Source organism: Cervus canadensis, chromosome 1, assembly GCF_019320065.1.
Source record: "Cervus canadensis isolate Bull #8, Minnesota chromosome 1, ASM1932006v1, whole genome shotgun sequence".
Taxonomy (NCBI): Eukaryota; Metazoa; Chordata; class Mammalia; order Artiodactyla; family Cervidae; genus Cervus; species Cervus canadensis.
The window spans coordinates 42962645-42981825 of record NC_057386.1 but is presented as its reverse complement, the minus strand read 5'-3'; the positions used below and the strand labels follow the sequence as shown (position 1 = coordinate 42981825).

Here is a 19181-nt window from a genome sequence, read left to right as displayed (position 1 = left end):
CTAAGGGCTCCGGTCTGGGGTGAAATGCAGGGACACTGACAGCTACGGCAGTCACTGCAAACTTAGCGGGGTGGTTCTCAGTCTGGTTACAAAAGCAGGTATTGAAAGGGAGGGGAAAGGACAAAAACAGGACTCTGGATAACTACAATGGAGGCACAGATAGAAAAGTCAAAGTGGGGAGTGGTTTAGACTCCAGGTTTCCAACGCAGAGGATGTGAATTTCATCCCTGGTCAGGAAGCTAAGATCCCACATGCCTCATGGCCAAGAAAACGGAACATAAACAACAGAAGCAGTATTGTAACAAATTCAATAAAGACTTTAAAAATGCTCCATATAAAAAGAAATCTTAAAAAAAATAAGAAAGAAAAGTCAAAGTAATTCTGAATATTTCCCATTCACAGCTCACCAGCAAGACAGGAAAGTTACCCAGCATGTGCTCAGTATTGATGGGAGCAGACAATCCAATAAGGTGTCCCGTGTCATCAGGAATCCTTCCATCCTTCTATGAGAGTTGATCCCCAGCTTCCCTGTTGTGAATCCATCTTCTCAAGTGGGGAACTGGGACGCACTGTGCTGGTGAGAAGCATCTTGCTTTTTAGGAGAAATTGGATGGATGACACATCTCTGTGATGAACAAGGTCCCAATCTTGGGCTTGGGAAATGGGTTCTTGGTTCTCTAAAATCAGGCTGAGGGATTTGCTGACTTGAATTAGGGCACAGAAAATGAAATGGGAACAGACATGGAGTTTCAAACATGCTTAACAGCACAGGATATGAACCAAGGCAGCTCCCGAGCCAGGGCCCTCTCCAAAGAGCGAGGTTGACTCTGAGATCCCGGGTGGAAGCAAAGTATTCCAGGTGTTCCCATATGCTTGTGATGGAAATGATGGAATTTGGATGCATGTCTGGTGGCTCAGGTGGCATAGAGTCTGGCTGCAAAGCAGGAGACCCAGGTTCGATCCCTAAATTAGGAAGATCCTCTGGAGAAGGTAATGGCTACCCACTTCAGTATTTCTGCCTGGAGAAATCTGTGGCTAGAGGAGCCTGGCGGGCAACAGTCCATGGAGTTGCAAAGAGTTGGACATGACTGAGTGACTAGCACACACTGGATTAGGCAACTGTGATTCTGGGTCCTCCAAAGGTCTCAAATCGTACAAAATGCTCCTCATCTTTCAATAACTGCCAAACAGATACCAAAGGAATGGAACCCATCTTTCACGGATGTCATTGCTAGTGTGGAACCTACTGCCTGGAGGTATTTTCCCCTGTCTGAACTCTGGGGAGGAGGTCTCTGAATATTTCATTTTGAGTCATACACACAAGGCATCCTCGAGATTCACAGCCCCTCTCCTCCCACCCTCAGTTCTCAGATATGTCCCAACACACACCACGCACGTGAATTTGACTCAATAACCACACGCTTGAGGGAAAGCCAAGTATGTATTTACTCTCCACCTAGTGGTAGCTAGGTAAAATTGCAGGCATAATGATAAGGGAACGATCAACTCTACATTGCTCACCTTCAAACCCAAACCTATAAAGGGAAGAAGGGACTCAGATCCCAAGGACCAGGCACACAACACAAATAAATGAAAACGACCAAGTGAGACAGCACAAGTGTTGTCCAGAGAGGCAACTCCTACTTAGTTCCAACTGATTGTCCACTTTGGAAAATGCAGATCAGAGCTGCTTCATCACCTTCTGATTGTTTGAGAGAAGCCAGAAATTCTGATTTTAATGTGAAACCTCCTGATTCTTAAGACAGTGGCTGGATTTTCTTGAAAGCACTAGGTGAGCTAAATACAGCTTACAGTCCTCCCGTTTTCAAAGCTCAGCTGTACAGATGGTGACTGTCATCTCCCCTAATTGTGGGATTAGACTGCCACTCACCAGCTGCCATTTGTAACTACAACAGAGGCACCAACTGCTTTACTACACAAACACAGCTGGATTCCGCAGCCGTGGAGAACAACTAACTCTACAGGAAGAAGTGGAAGGCTCAGCTGAGCCACCCAGTCATGGCAGCAGACTGGCCCTTGTGACCAGTTGCTGGCCAGTAGGCACTAAATGGCCGACTGCTCCTGCAGGAAGCCTTCGGGGCCTGGGAGGCCTTTATCTGGCTCAGAAGCTAAGGCTGCTTCTCGAAGGACTTCCAAGTGCTCCTCGGCGGCTGTCAGCGACTGGTCAATCCAATCCAGGCCCCCGGTCAGGTGGCAGGCATTCCTGGTCACCAGTACCAGATGACTGACAGACAGCAGCAGGGCAGTTGTCCTGGGAAAAAACAACAGGATCAGCTTCCCTAGGATCTAAGGGACTTTGCCCTAAAGCCCAAAGGGATAGAGCCTAGACTAGGGTTCCCCAAGCTGGAGTCCCATCCCCAAGAGGTTGCTAGGTATGTAATTTAAAAAGGGTTCCATGCTCAAAGAAATTTGGGAATATCTGGGTTAAACAAGGGTAACTGAAGCCCTTCTCAGATGATGCACGTGATAAAGTTCTAAGAAAAGAATGTAATACTCTTTCAGTCTCACTAACTTATTTAAGACTGGGAGCCCACTTTCTGCAACACATCCAATAACATCTCCCAGAAGAGGCTTCTGTGGGACAGTCTGGATCTAGTCAATGGGATAAGCACATCCCCAACTGCTGCCCACTTAAAGACAGGATCTTCATACCCCACCTCAGGCATCATGTATTGATTCTGAATCAATAAGACCCTGCACTGGTTCACCACATCCTCACAAAAAATTTAACTGCGAACCAAATAGACGAGGTGACTTGTTTTTTCAGTATTGAAAAATTCACTGCAGAGTATCTTCTAAATAGTGAGTACGCATGATGCATTTGGGAATGCATTACAGATGACGAGCCCATGAACACAGCTGGGCAGTAATAGGAGTAGGGTAGAGAAACCAACAGAACTGCTGTGACCCACAGCCTGTCTGGCAATTATTACACAATGGGCCTGTGAAACAGTCATATAAATCCAAGAGACAAAAGAACATACTTTGTTTTGTTTCTTTTTAAGTGGGTTTGCATTCAGTAGAGGAACATAACAATCTCAAATGCCTAAGTACGCTCTGTGGATACGGGACGATCACGAGACAGGTGAGAAGATGAGCTCAGCTTTAGCTGACCGGTCACGTCCAGTCTCGTTTCCCGCCCACCGCCCACACCAGCGACCCACTGGGCAGTATTCACAGCTGAGGCATGTCTACTTCAGGGGTCCAAAGAGCAGAGATAGCCATGGGGGTAACGGGAGGGTGGGGAGGTGCAGATAGGACTAGCTTGGATGGACGTTTCATCACAGAAAATTCAAAATCTAAGACTGGTTCTTCCTCCTGCTCCACTGGGGTTGCAGGAAGAACTCTGGCCACGAGCATCCAGCCAGGCCTGGCTCACTGGTTGGCTGACCCTTCACACTGAAGTGAATGGTACCCAAAGCTGGGGCAGCCTTGGGAACCCAACAAAGCAGCCTTCTCCTCCACCACCCAAACAGCCAGCCTCACAGATCTGATAACATGGGGAGCTTCCAGCATGAAAAGACACACGGCCACCCCACCCCTCTCACCGGGCATCCAGAAGCTTGGGGTCCAACGGAGGGTACATGGATTTCACAACATCGTCCACTCTGAGGGGAGGCAAAAGGTTTTCAGTATTTCCCTTTTCTTATGGTCTTTTCTCCTTCTTTCCTTACCCCAAAGCTTCTCTTTTGACATTCCAGACCCAACCTTTAGTGACTTTCTGTAACTGCATTTTCAGACAGAGACTTTAAACAGAAAGAATTCAGAGACTTCCCTGGGGGGTCCAGTGGCTAAGACTCCACACTACCAATGCAGGGGGCCCAGGTTCAATCCCTGGCCAGGGAACTAGATCCCACATGCCACAGTAAAGACCCAGGGCAGCCAAATAAATAAATGAAAATTTAATCTTTTTAAAATAAATAAATGAAAATAAATTTTAAAAGTTTAAATTAAATAGATAAAATTAATTAATTAAAAAGAAAGACTTTGGCTTCTGTTTAGAGAATATTTCTTCTGGTTTTCAGTTCCAATGGATTAAAAAGTACAAATTCACACATCCAAAATGATGTTCAAGATATACTACTACATCAAAAAGGCAAACTGCCAAACAATATATAAAGTCTGATGGATCCTATTTGCATAAAAATGAATAAACAATAACTATGACATTTGGCAGGAAGTAGGGGACCAGTTTGTAGAAATACTTTACCATTCAACAGTGATTGATTACTTTCAGGAATTGGGATGGGGTGGGACTGGGGGGTGGTGGGTCCCTTCACTTTTCAGATTCTCTATTTCTGCAATATTTTAACTTTTACAAGTGTTTATTACTTCTGTATTTTAAAAAAAACCATGGTTACAGGTAGATATTCAGAACACTAAAAAAAACGCTCCAAGTTTAACTTGGGTTCAAACTGCTCCACTGGATTTCTTGCAGCACATGATACAGTTCACAGTTAATTTTTAAAAAAGTCAAATTCAAGAAGGAACTACTATTCATCCTCATTTGCATGATTCAGTGTTTTCATTCAAATTCTTGCTCCTGGACCATTTAGTCAAGAAGCAAAAAATAAGGATGCATTGTTTGATTTCCAAAAGCACTTGAGAACAGGCTTGACGGTCCTTGTCTTGGGGCTGAGGGGCTGCTGAAGAGGCGCAGAGGCATGGTCAGTCAGTGCCCAATTCAGTCAGCCCTTTTTCCTGCCCTGTAGCTGAAGCCACTCTTCTTGAAACTAGTATGCTATCAACACACTGTACGAGATAGAATAAGAAAAACCATGGGGATAAAAGATGTGTGAGGGCAGGAAGAGAGAGCAAGGACCCTGACTGATTTATGGCAGGGATCATTCTGGAAGCAGTCCAAGGCGCTCAGCAGGATGGGCCAGTGAGCACCCCACGTGAGGCCCACCGTCTAAGAGCTGTCACACCCTCGCTCCAGCACCGCTGCTAGTCCTGATCCCCCAGGACTCCTCTGGGACCCAGAAATCTCCCTCTTTCCTTCTCCAAGCCCTCCTGGTGATGCTGTGTTGTATCCTGGCTTCACAGGAATTTGCCAGGACCTGGGACGGCTCTTAGAAGTGCCAGGAAGTATGAGGGAGATCCAGCAGACACTAGAGGAAGGGCTGGTGCTTGCCCAGAGCCTGGGTCTGCTTCAGGCCAGGGGCCTACCTAGGCTGATCCCGCTCCTGTAGCCACACCCATCCAGGACAGCTTCAGAGACAGCTCAGACCCTTCTGGATTATCTCCCTCCCACTTTCTCAACTCACTGAACTCCCTGGACAGAGTTCAAGTGCACCAACTCTTTCACGTTCCCTCCGAGGACTGGTTCCTTGAGATCCATCTGAGCCCACAGCCACATAGAAAGCGAGGACCCCTGGAACTCAGGAGGCTGATTTAAGAAAACCTCCTGAACTGGGAAACAACTCCTGGCTCGGGCACATCCACATACCAGCCACCAGATGGCAGCCCCAACTTAGTACCACCCTTCCCTCTAAGAAAAAGAGCTTTCTTTTCTTCACAAAACCGTGGCCAGATGAGGGGGTGGAGCTGTTGTCGCCTGCAGTCCGGCCGGCTGCCTCCTACATGGGATTCTGCAGACAGCCTGGAATCTGGGAGATATGAATGATCCCTTCACCTCCCACCCGGGCTTGGGGGCTGCTGGCCGGGCCATGGATGGGGCCGGAGCTGGTCTCGGTACAGATGTCAGCTGGGATGGGACACGCAGGGAGGTCACTGCTCACCGGGATGTGGGCACCAGTGGCAAGTGCGCTTGCTGGCCCAGAGCCTGGGAAGAAGGTGTGCCCAGGGGAAGGACAGCTGCCCCAGCTGGCATGGTACTGAGGAAGAGGGAGCTGGGGGGCCCTAGTCACATGCTGGCACTTCCCAAAAAGCCTACGGGAGGGGTCACGCCAGAGGGGAGGGGAGCCTGTGACACCACCTTACCCTGAAAATTCTCCCAGCCTCTAAACCCTCCTGGGCTCTCTGGGAATGTGTGGGGCATAAACCACTCAAGTTGCCCCTGGAGTTGCTCAGGGGAGCCTGCCCCTGCTCCCACCCCGCTCCCCCCGGAGTGCGGGGACCTCACCTGGGGCTGATGCGCTTGGCCACCACAATGATGTCACTGACGCTGGCAGAGGTCTTCATCTTGGCCCCTGAGCCCATTGTCATGGCAACGAGCTTCTCCGTCAGAGTGTGACAGATCTACCGCAACAGGGAGCAGAGAGGTGATGGGGGGGACCCAGCCCCCCAGGGTTTCCGCCATCCCAGAAAGACAAACACACCATCCCCCATTCCACGGCTGGGCCCCCCTAACCTCACGGACAGACTGAGATGAGAGGGATGGAAGGGGCAAACCCAAGGGTAAGGAGGGCGGGGTGGGAACCTCAGACCAGGGCCAGGGTTTCTCGGCTTAAGAGAAGTCTGAGCTGAAATAATCTGTCCTAAGAAAAATCATGCGCTCTAACCACATCCTCTCCCTTCAGGGCCAAAACCTAGTTTCTCTCTTGATTCCTTCACCTCCTGGCTTTGTCTTCCAAAACGATAAGGATCTCTCTACAGGCACCCTCAGAAACATGGCCAGACAAGTGGAATTTATATCAACAATTTTCTGGAATAACATTTTAGCATGTTTGTCATGATGATGATAAAAGGGCTGTGGGGGGAGAAAAAAGCAGGAAAATGGCAAGACGAGGACACACGGCCTTTCTCAGCATCTGCCAGCAGCACTGGCCACCCCTAAAGCTTTGCTCCTCACTTTCGTGCCCCTCCCCAAGTGTCAGAACCTGGATGTGCTGCTGTCCCTGGGGAAGAATTTCCATCAACTTCATCACATATACGTGGGGCTGGAAAAGAGGCAGAAAGAAGCCCAAGAGCCCACCCAGGAGACAGGCCCTTCCCTCACGGCCCCACCAGAGGGACTCCAGGGCAGGTGGCCAAGCAGCAGGGCCATGAGAGCTCAGGAGGAAGCTGAGACGGTCTCAGGATGGACCAGTGAGCCCAGTAAGACTCCTGCCGACCCATTTATCCCACACCTCAGCTGTCATCCATCCCCCTCCTCTAACAGACAAGGGCAGGGGACAAAACCCAAAGACAGGACACATCCCGGTTGGGAGAAGGAAGACGTAATGTGGCATCGCTGCTCTAGTCATTAGACCCATCCATCTCCATCTATAACCACGGAGTGCAGTAAGTCAGAAAGGGAAAAACGAACATCAGATATTAACGCATAGATATGGAGTCTAGAAAGATGGTACTGATGAACCTATTTGCAGGGCAGCAAGGGAGATGCAGACAGAAAGAACAGACTTACAGACACAGCAGGGGGAGGAAGGAGTGGATGGATAATGGAGAGGGTAGTGTGGAAACATACACATTACCACATGTAAAACAGATGGTCAGTGGAAATTTGCTATATGACTCAGGGAACCCAAACTGGGGCCCTGTGACAACCTAGAGGGGTGTGAGGGAGTGGGAGGTGGGAGGGAGGGGACGTAAGTACACCCATGGCTGATTCATGTTGCTGCAGAGCAGAAACCAACACAATATTGTAAAGCAATTATCTTTCAATTAAAAATAAATAAATTTTTTTAAAAAAGAGCTTCTTGGAACTCAGTAATAAGCCTGGACTCTGGGCATCTTACCACGCACTTCTTTGTCCCCTAAGAGAACAGGAAGAAGAGGTGGGATAAAAGACTTTTTAATATTTTGTACTGAATGACACGAAAGTAAAGCTGCCTTTTTTTGAAATCTTGAATAATTGCTAGACAAAGAGAGAAATGTGTGGTTTCCCAGGTTACTGAAATAAACAATATTTGCCACTGGCCAAACATTTCCATATTATTATTGTCCTAATAAGTCGGAGAGTGTCAGGCAAGAACTGGCAAATAAATGCTAAAACTGTAAAAATTACCCAAAAACAATAAAAATTACCCCAAACTATAAAAAGTACACAAAACTGTAAAAATTTCCCTAAATGCAAATTGGATGCAACTCTCCACCCTGTCCTGGAGGTTGTTGGCATTTAAAAAAAAAAGGCGCTCTCAGGTAGAAGTATTATGGTTTGGATTTTTTAACATGGACTGTTCTGTGTGGCTGACCACTGCCACAGAGAGGGCCAGTGAGGAACTTTCTAGTAACTGGAGATGCCCTAATACAGAGCTCAACTTGCTTCGAGGACTGAGCCCTCAGTTCCTGGAAGAGAGTGCCCAGGAGAAGCTGAGAATTGCCCTTCCCCCCAAAATGGCTGCGGTCTTGCTCTGTGCTATTCTGCACACGGCTTTCTGCCTGGTCAGTGAATATGTGGTTGGTAACTGTCTCTGCTGTCTCTCCACCGGCCACTGTACTGTGAGGACCAGGAGGAGTAAAGTCTTTGAAAGGGCCTCCAGAATTCAAAGGAGAACAGACCAGGAGCGGAAGTGAACAGAAGGAGCTCCAAGAGTTACAGGAGGCCTCCCGAGCAGGTCAGCGCTCCCCTCAAAGTCCCTCCTCCTGGACAGCCTGTGCACCTAGATGCTTGCTGACCACCCCCCTTATTCTCCTGGGGAAATCAAAGAGTGTTACCTTCAAGATGGCGATGCAGTGGGACATGAGACCCCTGCGGAGACAAGAAGCATTTGTCAGGGCTTCTCCAGAGAGGCCCACCTCCCTCCAGCCACCACCTCCACGCCTCCTCCAGCTCTGACCCCTGGGCACGGCTGGACACCACCTGAGAGCCCGGACGCCTCAGTGATAAAATGAACAAGCCCAGGAGCTAAAGCAGCAGGCACTTTCTTTCCCCTGTCTTCCCCCTTCCCCTCCCGCACCCAACAGACTCCTCCAGCTGGTGCCACCACTCTGAGACTGCTCCCTCCACCCAGGGAATCCTTCCCTGTACCTTCTGCCTGGTAAACTCATCTTTCCAGTCCTGAAGGGACTGCCCTGGCGGCCCAGTGATTAAGACTCCAAGCTTCCACTGCAGGCAGTAGGGGTTCTATCCCCAGTAGGGGCAGGGGAGAAGTTCCCCATGCTGCGCAGTGCAGCCAAAAAAAAAAGACCCAGGACCAAAGGCGCCCACTCTGGGAAAGCCTTCAGAAGGCCACCCCACTCCTCTAGCCCAGGTAATTCTATCGGCATCGCCTCCTCTGCGTGCTCACTGCACCCACACAGAGACCCACCCCTTCCCGCCATCATTTCTGAAATAGTGTATTTAGTAGAATTCTGTCTCCACCATCAGTTTCAAAGGTGCATTGCCTGGCCCAGAGCCTGCACATCACACCGGTTAACACCCACCCGGTGAATGAAGGGCTGAGAGACAGGGAAAGGGGAGGCACACCCTTTCTGAACCCGCAGCGGGTTGGAGGGATCCCCGAGGGAGCCTGGAGACAAAGGCTGCATCCCTGGAGCCTGAGGGCCATATTCACAGGTGCCTCAAGGATAACCCAAGCACATTACAGTGACTTTATAAAAACTCTGCCACACATCTACAGGTCTGCAAAATGGGGAGAGTGAGGACAAACACCATGGTGTCACACTCTAGGTCCCCCCACGGTGAAGGCAGGGGAAGAGCAGCAACGGACACAGTGCTCCAGGGTGCTCAGCCGAGCTCGGGCAGAGGAAGCCATGAAAGGGTACCCAGAAGCCCGATTCGCCACCCCCTGGCGGCTGGAGAAAAGCAAACAGTCCCCAAGGCCTTACGAGGCATCTTCGATCCAGTCTTCGTTCTCCAGAATGGCCTCGATGTGAGGGTTGGTGATGACAACGTCATCCAGTTCTAGCTCAGAGGGCTCAGACTGGGTCTCCATGGCGCCAATGAGGTCCACGATGGGCCTGGAAGGAAGAGCCCAGGTAAGTGGGTTCCTGATGGGTGACCACTGCCAACTCTCTCCTCATCGAGGCCCACATACCCTCCGAAAGGATAAGTGGAATGAGTAAGTGAAAGCAAGAACTTGTTCTGGATCCAAACCAAAGGCTAGAGGGACTTCAGTGTGGGCCAGGCACATGGTGAGACAGTGAGTCAAGGAGGCAGGGCCCAGGAACACAAGAAAAATGACACAGAACAAGAGGAGCTGCTCAGAGAAAGGCAGGGCTACAACCATAATCATTCCAAAGATATCCTAAACAGGGATGCTCTTTCAGGACAAAACAACGTCCATCTGTAATTTGTTTCCCCTTCAAGCCTACCTTTTACGGAGAAGCTCAAGTTCCTATTACCCAAACTGACCTGCACCCCCTACTTGTTCTGTAGAATCAACTTCTGGGAGCCACCTTGGTCCACCCGCATGATCCCACTCCCTCCAAGTTATACTAGAGAAGAGGGGGATGTAAAGACACCTCCTACTTTAAAACAGGGTTCTTGAGAACATGAGACACCATTGCAGAGCTTTCCTGGATCACACAAATGGGCATTTACTAATTACGAACCACTGAACAGAGATGCTGATAGGATTCAGACAAAGGGGTAAGAGAAACTCAGGGGTCAGTGGTCAGCATCCCTTGGGATCTGGCAATTAAAATATCCCTAACCTGGAAATAAGATCTTGATTACCAAGTAGCTTTCACGTGAAGTACATCATGAAGAAATCTGCGCAGAGACAAGACATGATCCTACGCTGGGGTTTTGCAATCCCCAAGTGTCTATTGCTTCAATGTGTGGCTTGGAGTACAGGGCATCGGATTTCTGCTCCTAAGAGGTTGTTTGCGGGGCTTCCCAGGTGGTGCTAGTGGTAAAGAACCCAACTGCCACTGTAGGAGACTTATCAGACTCGGGTTCTATCCCTGGGTCAGGAAGATCCCCTGGAGGAGGGGATGGCAACCCACTCCAATATTCCTGCCTGGAGAATCCCCTGGACAGAGGAGCCTGGCAGGCTCTGGTCCACAGGATCACGCAAAGTCAGACACGACTGAAGCGCCTCAGCATGCACGGACGTGTGAGGTTGGTTAGAAAGGGGTTGTGCTATGCTGTGCTTAGTCGCTCAGTCGCGTCCAGCTCTTTGCAATCCCCCTGCGACTGTAGCCCACCAGGCTCCTCTGTCCATGGTTTGGCCTGCTCAAATGTTAAATGGCCAGTTGGGGACAGATGTGTGCTAGGTGAGCACGTTCACACAGTCCAAGGCGGCTCAGGATGCTAGGGAGCTTACGGAACATTCTTAAGCTCTGAGATCTTTACTGGGAATGACAGCCTTAAGGTACCATTTTCAAGATAAAAGTTGAATGACAGTTGCCCAGCAGCAAACTTCTTTTCTCTTTTTTGGGGCATCAGGGCACAGTCCCTCTCTCATCCTGTCCCTGCCCAGGCTACTCACTTGGAATCATAGCACTGCAGGAGGTCTCGAGGCCGACAGTAGCGCTGCCTGCAAACCACCACCAAGGCTGCAAAGGAGGCCAGAAAGATGGTAGCCAGCACGCCTATGGCTACAATCACCACGGTCTCCATGCTTCCAGGCAGCTCTGTCAGTCCTGGTCAGTGCCCCTCAGGGGCTGAAGCTGGAAAGACACAAGGGGAGGGCGGCCTGGTGAAGCAGCAGCTAAAGAGTGGGTCTTACCTGCTGGAAGGGGGAGCGGAAGGCTCCGCCTGCAGACACCTGAGGGCCTCAACAGAATCAAGACGCATTTTAGGTCATGACCCAAATGTTATCTTTTCCTTTACTACTGAGTTGGCCAAAAAGTTCATTCCAGTTTTTGCGGAAGATATTATGGGAAAACTTTAACGAACTTTTTGGCCGACCGAAGAAAAGCCTTTGCTCCCCAGTTGGAGCAGGATGGCCTTTTCAACCCGGGACAAAAGGAAACACTGTCCCGAGCACTGCTGTTTTTGTATCTGCACCAGGCACCTGAAAGAACGCCCACCTAAGAAGAAGGGTGGGATTTATTCACTGAGGTTCTATCTGTGCCAGGCACTTGGTATGTCTTTATTCTTCTAACAATCCTATGAGGAAGGTGTTAGTATCCCCATTTTACAGTTGAGAAAACTGAGGCCCAGAGATGTTAAGTAATTTGTCCAAGTCTATGTAGTCAGGAAGCAGAAAGTCATCCACTCAAACTGAGATGGATTATCACCTGCCTTGTCCTTTCTAAGGAGAAAAGAGGATTTTAAACACTCTGGGGAAAGTTTTGATCTTGAGTTTCAGCGGTGGAAATGTTGCTGTTGTTTAGTCACTAAGTCGTGCCCGACTCTTAGCAGCCTCATGGACTGTAGCCCGCCAGGCTCCTCTGTCCATAGGATTTCCCAGGCAAGAATACCAGAGTGAGTTGCCATTTCCTTCTCCAGGGGATCTTCCTGACCCAGGGATTGAACCCATGTCTCCTGCATTGGCAGGTGGATTCTTTATCACTGAGCCACCAGGGAAGCCCCATTGGAAACTTACAACTGGTATTAAACTGTCTGTCGTTTATTTATTGCCTGTTTTCATTTAGGAGGTTATTTCACACCTATTTTAACCTCACAGGCTGGAGAAGCAATGGCATCTCAGAGAAGTATGTATTCACAATGTTATTTCATTACAGGGCTCCCACTTGTGTCCTTCTGAGCCAGTCTTCTCCCCTTTCTGGGCTTTAATTTCCCCACCTGCAAAAAAGGGTGCTTTGATATAGAATTCTAACTCCAGGACAGTACATCTCCTCTATTTGAATTTAATCCTATGCTCCACGTCTTGGAGGTCCAAATGCTCCTGATCATCATTCAATAAGTATTTATTAATCACTAGTATGCACCAAGCAGAGGACTGGATTCTGAAGACTGGAGATAAATAAGACATGGGCCCCAAAACCTGGGGGGAGAGAGCCTAGGGAGAGAGCAAGACAGGCAGACAAACCATTTCAACTCCGTGTGCCTGTGCCACATACAGAAGTACGTGAAGAGAGAGTACCAGTGTTTGCAATATACTTTCTGGGAAAGCTTTTCTCCCAGAGCTGCTGATGCTCGAGCTAGGTTTTGAAGGATGAATAGAAGTTTTCCAGGTGGGTTTGACTGGCTCAAAGTGCCAAGGAACCCGTCTCAGAGGACTCACAGAGCTGCTGTCCCACCTGGCGTGCACTTGCCCACAGGGTGAGGAGCTCTACCTTGTTCATCTCTGACTGTGTTTGGAGGAGGCGCGGGGGTGTCCTGCTCGGCGTCTGTGGATGTGTTTCTCTGTACTGTCCCTCCGAAAGGGCTCCCTCCTTCAGCCCTTTTCCTTTCCTTCCCCTCTCGTTTCTCACTCTTCACTTTCCCTTGCTCAGCTTTCCTCTCCACTCCCGGGCTCTCTTCCCCCTCCCCTCGTCTCAGGCTTTCTCGACGTTTCCCGTCCCCTCCCCCCGCCCCGGGGCTCCAAGACCACCCGCTTTGTTTCCTCTCCTCCCGTGTAAAGTTTCGGGTGTGTTTCTCTGCCTGCCCGAGCTTTTCTCTCGAGTCGTTGCGGTCTCTCTCCGCGATCGGTCTGCGTGAGTGTTTCTTCGTGCGTTTCCCTTTTTCTTTGTGCTATTTTCTCTGTGTTTTAGGATGAGTTATTCTGTTTCCCTCTAACGGGTTCTAAATCCACAAGGAGAAAACAAGACCCAAGACCCCATCTCCTTCCCCCACCCCGGAACACCCACTCCACCCCCAGGACGCCGGGAGGGCACCCCACGCGCTCCGGGGCGCATGGCTCCAACTTTGCCCGCTCGCGGGCGCCGGGCTCCCCTCCCCCGCCGCACCCTTTCCCGCCACCCCCCACCCCCGCGCACCCCGCTCCGAAGGGGCGGTGGGCCGGGAGCCCCGGACCCCCAGCCCCGCGGCGCGCCGGCCTCACCCACCTGCGGCTGCGGCTCCGGGACGCAGGCGGGGGTGCTCCCGCGGCCGGGCCCCCCGCGCTGGCCGAGTCAGGGCGCGGGACTGGCGGCCGCCCGCGAGCGGGGCATGCCGGGAAGGCGCGGAGATAAGTCCGGGCGGCCGAGCCCCCGCGGCGGCGCGGGCGGGGGAGCCGCGGGCCGAGCATCCAAATCCCCCGCTGCCAGGCGCCGCCGTCACCGCCAGGCCCCCGGGGCGGCCGGGGGTTGGGGCCGCGGGAGGCCCCGGGCAGCTGCGGGGCCGTTGCTCAGCGACCCGACGGGCGGGCCCCGCGCCCCCGCGGGGGCCGTGCGGGGCGGGGAGGGGGCGCCGAGACACTGGCCGTCCCCCGGGGGCGGGGATCGCCCCGCGGCCCCGCAGCGTGGCTGGTCTCGGAGCGGGTCTACTCCGCTGCTCGCTGGCTGGTTTCCATCCTGGCTCTGCGGCTCACTGGGCTTCCCTGGTGGCTCAGACGGTAAAGAATCCTCCTGCAGTGCTGTAGACGTGGGTTCGATCCCTGGGTCCCTGGGTCGGGAAGATCCCCTGGAGGAGGGCTTGGCAACCCACTGCAGTATTCTTGCCTGGAGAATCCCCATGGACAGAAGAGCCTGGCGGGCTACAGTCCACGGGGTCGCAAAGAATCGGACACGACTGAGCAGCCAAGCACATAGTAGCTTGTACACTGGCTGGGTACCTTGGTTTCTTCCTCTGTGAAAGGGACCAGGACTTATAAGCATCCTGAGTTAAATGCCCAGATGCAGACCATGTTGGGCCCAGGGTCAGTGGTGAATCAGTGGTAGTTCTTATGATATCCTGAGCCACACTGGTGGTGACAGGCAGGCCCACCCCTACCAACCGCCTGCCAGGGACAAGGGTAAGAATACACCACAGGAGTTGGGGGTCCTGTCCTTTCCGTTCAAACCCTACTCCATCCCGTACTAAAGGGGGACCCACAGTGCATATGCTGCCCCCACCCTGCAATGGGCCATCCCTCAGACCTGAAGATGCCCACAACAGGCTGCCTTGGAAGGACAGATGTCCACAAAGGCCCTGGAAGCAGGCTGGGTGTCGTGTGAACAAAGCTTTCCAGAGTCCCAGGAGCATGGTCTAGATGGGCCGTGGTCTTTCCTTGACCCTCTAACTCCGCAGGACCCAAGCAGGGCCAGCTAAAGCCTGGGACCCAGTTGACCAGTATAAGGGCTGTACTGTTGACAAGTGGCAAAGGGTGCAGACTAGCCCCAGGTGCTTAATGCAGGCACTACGACCTTGTAACCCCCTAGGTTATGTCCAGCCCGCAACAGTATTGTTTTGGTTTAAAGTTTTAAAAAGATCAAGTTAGCTGCCAACATTTTAAAAAATCAGGAACTGTATAGATACCTCTAGATTTTTAGCCTCTTGGAAAATTTATAAGATCATTGGTTGCAACAGTCATAAGAGAGGGGTGGGTGGATCTCCAGGCCTGCTCTCCTGGCCCACCCTGTTTGCTGCTGTGTGCAAATACACTCACACCTCACACCCTATTAAGGGCCTGGCCATGTGAGAGCTCAGGTTGCCCACCCTTGGCACTCTCGGGCCAGAGGGTTGAGTGATGATTTTATTACCCTCCAAAAGGCTTTTATGGAAAACCTGCATTCCCTGTAAGGAAAACAGGCTGACAGCAAGGCAGCGAACATCAGAATGGGTGACTGGAGAAAATCAGTATCTCCATGTCTTGGGAATACTCTTGAGAAAAATGGGGTGCTGTTTTTGTGTTGGGTGGTTTAGACACTTGTGACTCTATAGGAGAGATATTTAAAGAAAGCTTTGGGTCTTCCCTGGTGGTCCAGTGGTTAAGACTCCGTGCTTTCAATTCAGGGGGTGGCGGGGTGTGCAGCTTCCCTGGTTAGAGAAGTAAGACCCACATACTACATGGTGCAGCCAAAAAAGCAAAAAGAAAAAAAGCTTTAAGCTTGTGTGAAGGGGCTTATAAATGGAAAACACTTACCAGCACAAACAAAAACAACCAAACTGAAAAAAAAAAAATCTCAGCTGCTGCCCAGAGCTGACAGTGCAAATGCTCCAGTTAACCACCCACCTCCCAGCTGCAGGGAGAAGAGGGTGGTGCTAAGGTGGAACCAGTGCCTTTCCTAGCCAGCTGTGTCCCTTCATTCTGGCCACTCCTGCCGTCTCGTTGCCCCTTGAAGTCTCTCCGGATTGACCTGAGAAGACCTTGTGTGTGCTCAGTGTTCTTACTTGCAAGCAATAGAAACTGGTTGCTTGCCCCACGTGGAAAGGGATCTTATTGAAAGGATCTGGGGTGCCCACAGCATCAGCTGGAGACTGAAGCCCAGGATTAGGAAGTCAGCAGACACCACAGGGAGTTCAAGGGCTGGGTGCCACCGCCCTGAAATGATCGTGACCTTCCCTTCAACTTTATCTTTAATTCCGGAATCAAAGTCCCGGGTGGAACCTCAGCCTATTGGCTTGCACTGTGGGAGGTGAGATTCAGGCAGAGTCCTGCCTTCCAATATCTATGCGTCTAAGGGCAGGGTCCCCCCAATAAATACAAGAGGGAGTGTTGCCAGACTGCTCCCCACAATTCAAGCACCCCTAAATATAGCCCTTCCCCCACTCAGTCTGAGCATCAAATTGCCTAGGAAGGGTTCCCAAATGGAGGACTGAACCAGATGATTAAAGAGAAGCCAGCAGGTGGGCAGTGGTGCTGACAGTGGTGAGGCTTGGTTCCTGGCCAGTGGCTGCAAGCTTGCACTCCACCCGGGCAAGGAGTGAACATTTATTGAGCACCAACTATGTGTCAGGCGGGTTTCCCAGGTGGCTCAGTGGTGAGGAATCTGCCTGCCAATGCAGGAGACGCGGGATCAATCCCTGGATCAAGAAGATCCCCTGGAGAAGGAAATGGCAACCCACTCCAGTATTCTTCCGTGGGAAATCCCATGGACAGAGGAGCCTGGCAGGCTACAGTCCATGGGGTCGCCAAAGAGTTGGACATGACTTAGTGACTAAACAGCAGCAGGTACCAGGCACTGATTAGACATCCTACATACCTTATCTCATTGGATCTTCCCACCAACCCTGAATAGATGGGATGATTATGTTTGCAAGGGAGCAAATAGACTCAGAGAGGTAAGGCAACTTACCCAAGCTCTTTCCGGTCCCAAGTGGTGAAACCAGAGTGGAACTCAAGACTCCCTGGCACCAAAGCCCAGACCACCGAAACCAGGAAACTGGCAGCTCTTCTGGGAACCTGGGTATTGAAACCAAGCAGGTTGTCACGGCCGCAGTGATGGCTACAACACCCAGAGCCCCTTTGTCCCACCTTTTATGCACCTCATCTTCAAAGATACACATCCTCTGGTCTTGGTCGTGAGCCTGTGCCACCTTGCTATCCTTTCACTTTGTTTTGTTCTTTCCTTCTGATGCCAGCTACAGAGCTGTATGTGTCATTTGATGCTCAAAAAATGGTGATCCTTTTTTGCAGCACCCAGTCTTGTGTTATGTCCTAGGGATAATAGGTGGGGGTAGCACTGCTTGGCAGACTGGATGCCAAGCACCTAAGATGCTCATCCACTCAGTGCAGCTGAGCATCTCTTAAAAGGCATCCCTGAAGACCAAGGTGGGAAAGGAGTGTAGCAGATAGATGTTGATACCCTCAACTCATAGCTCTGGGCAACAGCCCCTTTCTTGCAGACAGGCAAGACCAAGGTGTGAAAACTCCCCTCCTGCCCCAGCAAGAACAGCTTCTCACATGGCCTGTAACCCTCACTAAACCCTCCTGAACCATCTCCGGGCCCTCAGAGGGATGGCAGAATGGCATCCTTCACCCCCACCAGGTAGGGAGCTGAGCCAGGGAAGATTCGCTCCAAGGTCTGTCTCATGCTCTTGGTAGCTGTGTGATCTTAGTTCCCTCCAAGTTTCCCCATCTGCAGAATGGGCATGACAGCAAAACCCATGGCCTCCAGTTGCTTTGAGGATTAAGTGAGGTGATGCATTTAAAACCCTCATCGCAGAGCAAGTAGAATGGTGGTTACGCTTCTCTCTGGAGAGAGAAAGGAGTGGGGAGTTACTCTTGAATGGGTACAGTTTCCATTTGGGAAGATGAAAAACGTGCTGGAGAGGAATTGTGCTGATGGTTACACAACAGCAAGAATGTACTTAATGCCATGACCATAGTATACTTAAAAATAAAGTGGCCAAACTTATGTATATTTTATCACAATTTTTTTTAAGTATTTATCACAGTATGATTTGGAAAAAAAAAAAATGGGGCCTCTCTGACGTTCCTCAAACATGCCTGGCTCACCCTCCGCGTCCTGGCTGGGCTTTGCTCCAAAGTCAGCACGCACATTGCCATTGGGAGGGCAGGATTCACGCTCCATTTCTCTCTCTCCATCTATGTGCTGGCTAAATAAGTGGACCCACTTCTTTAAAATTCCCTATAGGCCTGGACTCCTTGCTGCTATTGTTCCCATGGTTCACTCCCTCCCTTTGCTCAGGTGTCTGCTCAAGAGTCACCTCCACCAAGAAGTCTTCCCTGATCAACCCCATCTGAAGGAGCACCTGCCGTCATCCTCACTCCCCTGGCCTGATGTGGGGTTTGTTGTTTTTTTTCATGCTACTTTCACTGTCTGATGGTGCATTAGATATTTATTACTTCTCCCCTCTCAGAGGGCTTCCCAGGTGGCGCTAGTGGTAAAGAACTCTCTTGCCAATACAGGAGACATAAGAGACACAGGTTCGATCCCTGGATCAGGAAGATCCCCTGGAGAAGGGCATGGCAACCCACTCCAGTATTCTGGCCTGGAGAATCCCACGGACGAGGAGCCTGGCAGGCTACAGTCAGTGGGGTCGCAAAGAGTCAGACGCGACTGAAGCAGCATAGCACACACACCCCTTCCAGCATTCAGAATGTAAATGCCACGAGGCTCAGGACTTGACTGTCTTATACTTTATTGACCCCCAGTTCTAGCATAATGCCTGGCATTTAGTAGCTGCTCAATGAACACTTGTGGAAGGAATGAACATAAAGCAAAATGAACATATTGTCACTGTCGTTCTACAGTGGAGATGGGAACTCTGGACCTGTTTCCAGTGCTTGCAAGCCCCCTGGGATGTGGCAGCCACGGGGAGACTTAAGGGAGGTGGTTAAGCCCAGGGGAAGCAGAGGGTAAGCCACCAACAATGCAAAGAAAGAAGGTTGACCTGAATTTAAGTCTGAGTTTAAATCCCTGATTTGATTCTGCGTCCATGCTTGTTTGAAGCGTTCTGGCGCTTTCGTGGGCTAGTGAACAGCTTTCCAAGGAGAGAGAGGCCAGCAGGGAGGGGTGTGTGTACACGCAGGTCGGGCCTCCTCTGAGCTGTGGGCGTGGACAGAGACCACAGTGAAAACAGACCGCCTTGCAGG

The 19181-nt window shown here is 51.0% G+C and overlaps 1 protein-coding gene across 1 annotated transcript; it reads right to left on the bottom strand.

The window, feature by feature from the left end:
• Positions 1 to 1427: 1427 nt before the first annotated feature.
• On the bottom strand, positions 1428 to 13915 carry TMEM98 (transmembrane protein 98). The gene is made up of 7 exons (XM_043480706.1): positions 13768 to 13915; positions 11301 to 11481; positions 9694 to 9825; positions 8581 to 8614; positions 6107 to 6222; positions 3570 to 3629; positions 1428 to 2272 (listed from the first exon to the last, which is right to left on the bottom strand). Exons 2-7 carry the CDS (start codon positions 11429 to 11431, stop codon positions 2065 to 2067), a joined length of 681 nt encoding a protein of 226 aa, XP_043336641.1. The 5' UTR covers positions 11432 to 11481; positions 13768 to 13915; the 3' UTR covers positions 1428 to 2064.
• Between the last annotated feature and the right edge of the window lie 5266 nt (positions 13916 to 19181).

Coding starts and splice junctions, on each gene's coding strand:
- TMEM98 (XM_043480706.1), bottom strand. CDS start 11,431: ATGGAGACCGTGGTGATTGTAGCCATAGGCGTGCTGGCTACCATCTTT. Junction 8,615..9,693: donor GACTGGATCGAAGATGCCTC/GTAAGGCCTTGG, acceptor TTGTCTCCGCAG/GGGTCTCATGTCCCACTGCA. Junction 6,223..8,580: donor ACTGCATCGCCATCTTGAAG/GTAACACTCTTT, acceptor CTGTTGCGGTAG/ATCTGTCACACTCTGACGGA.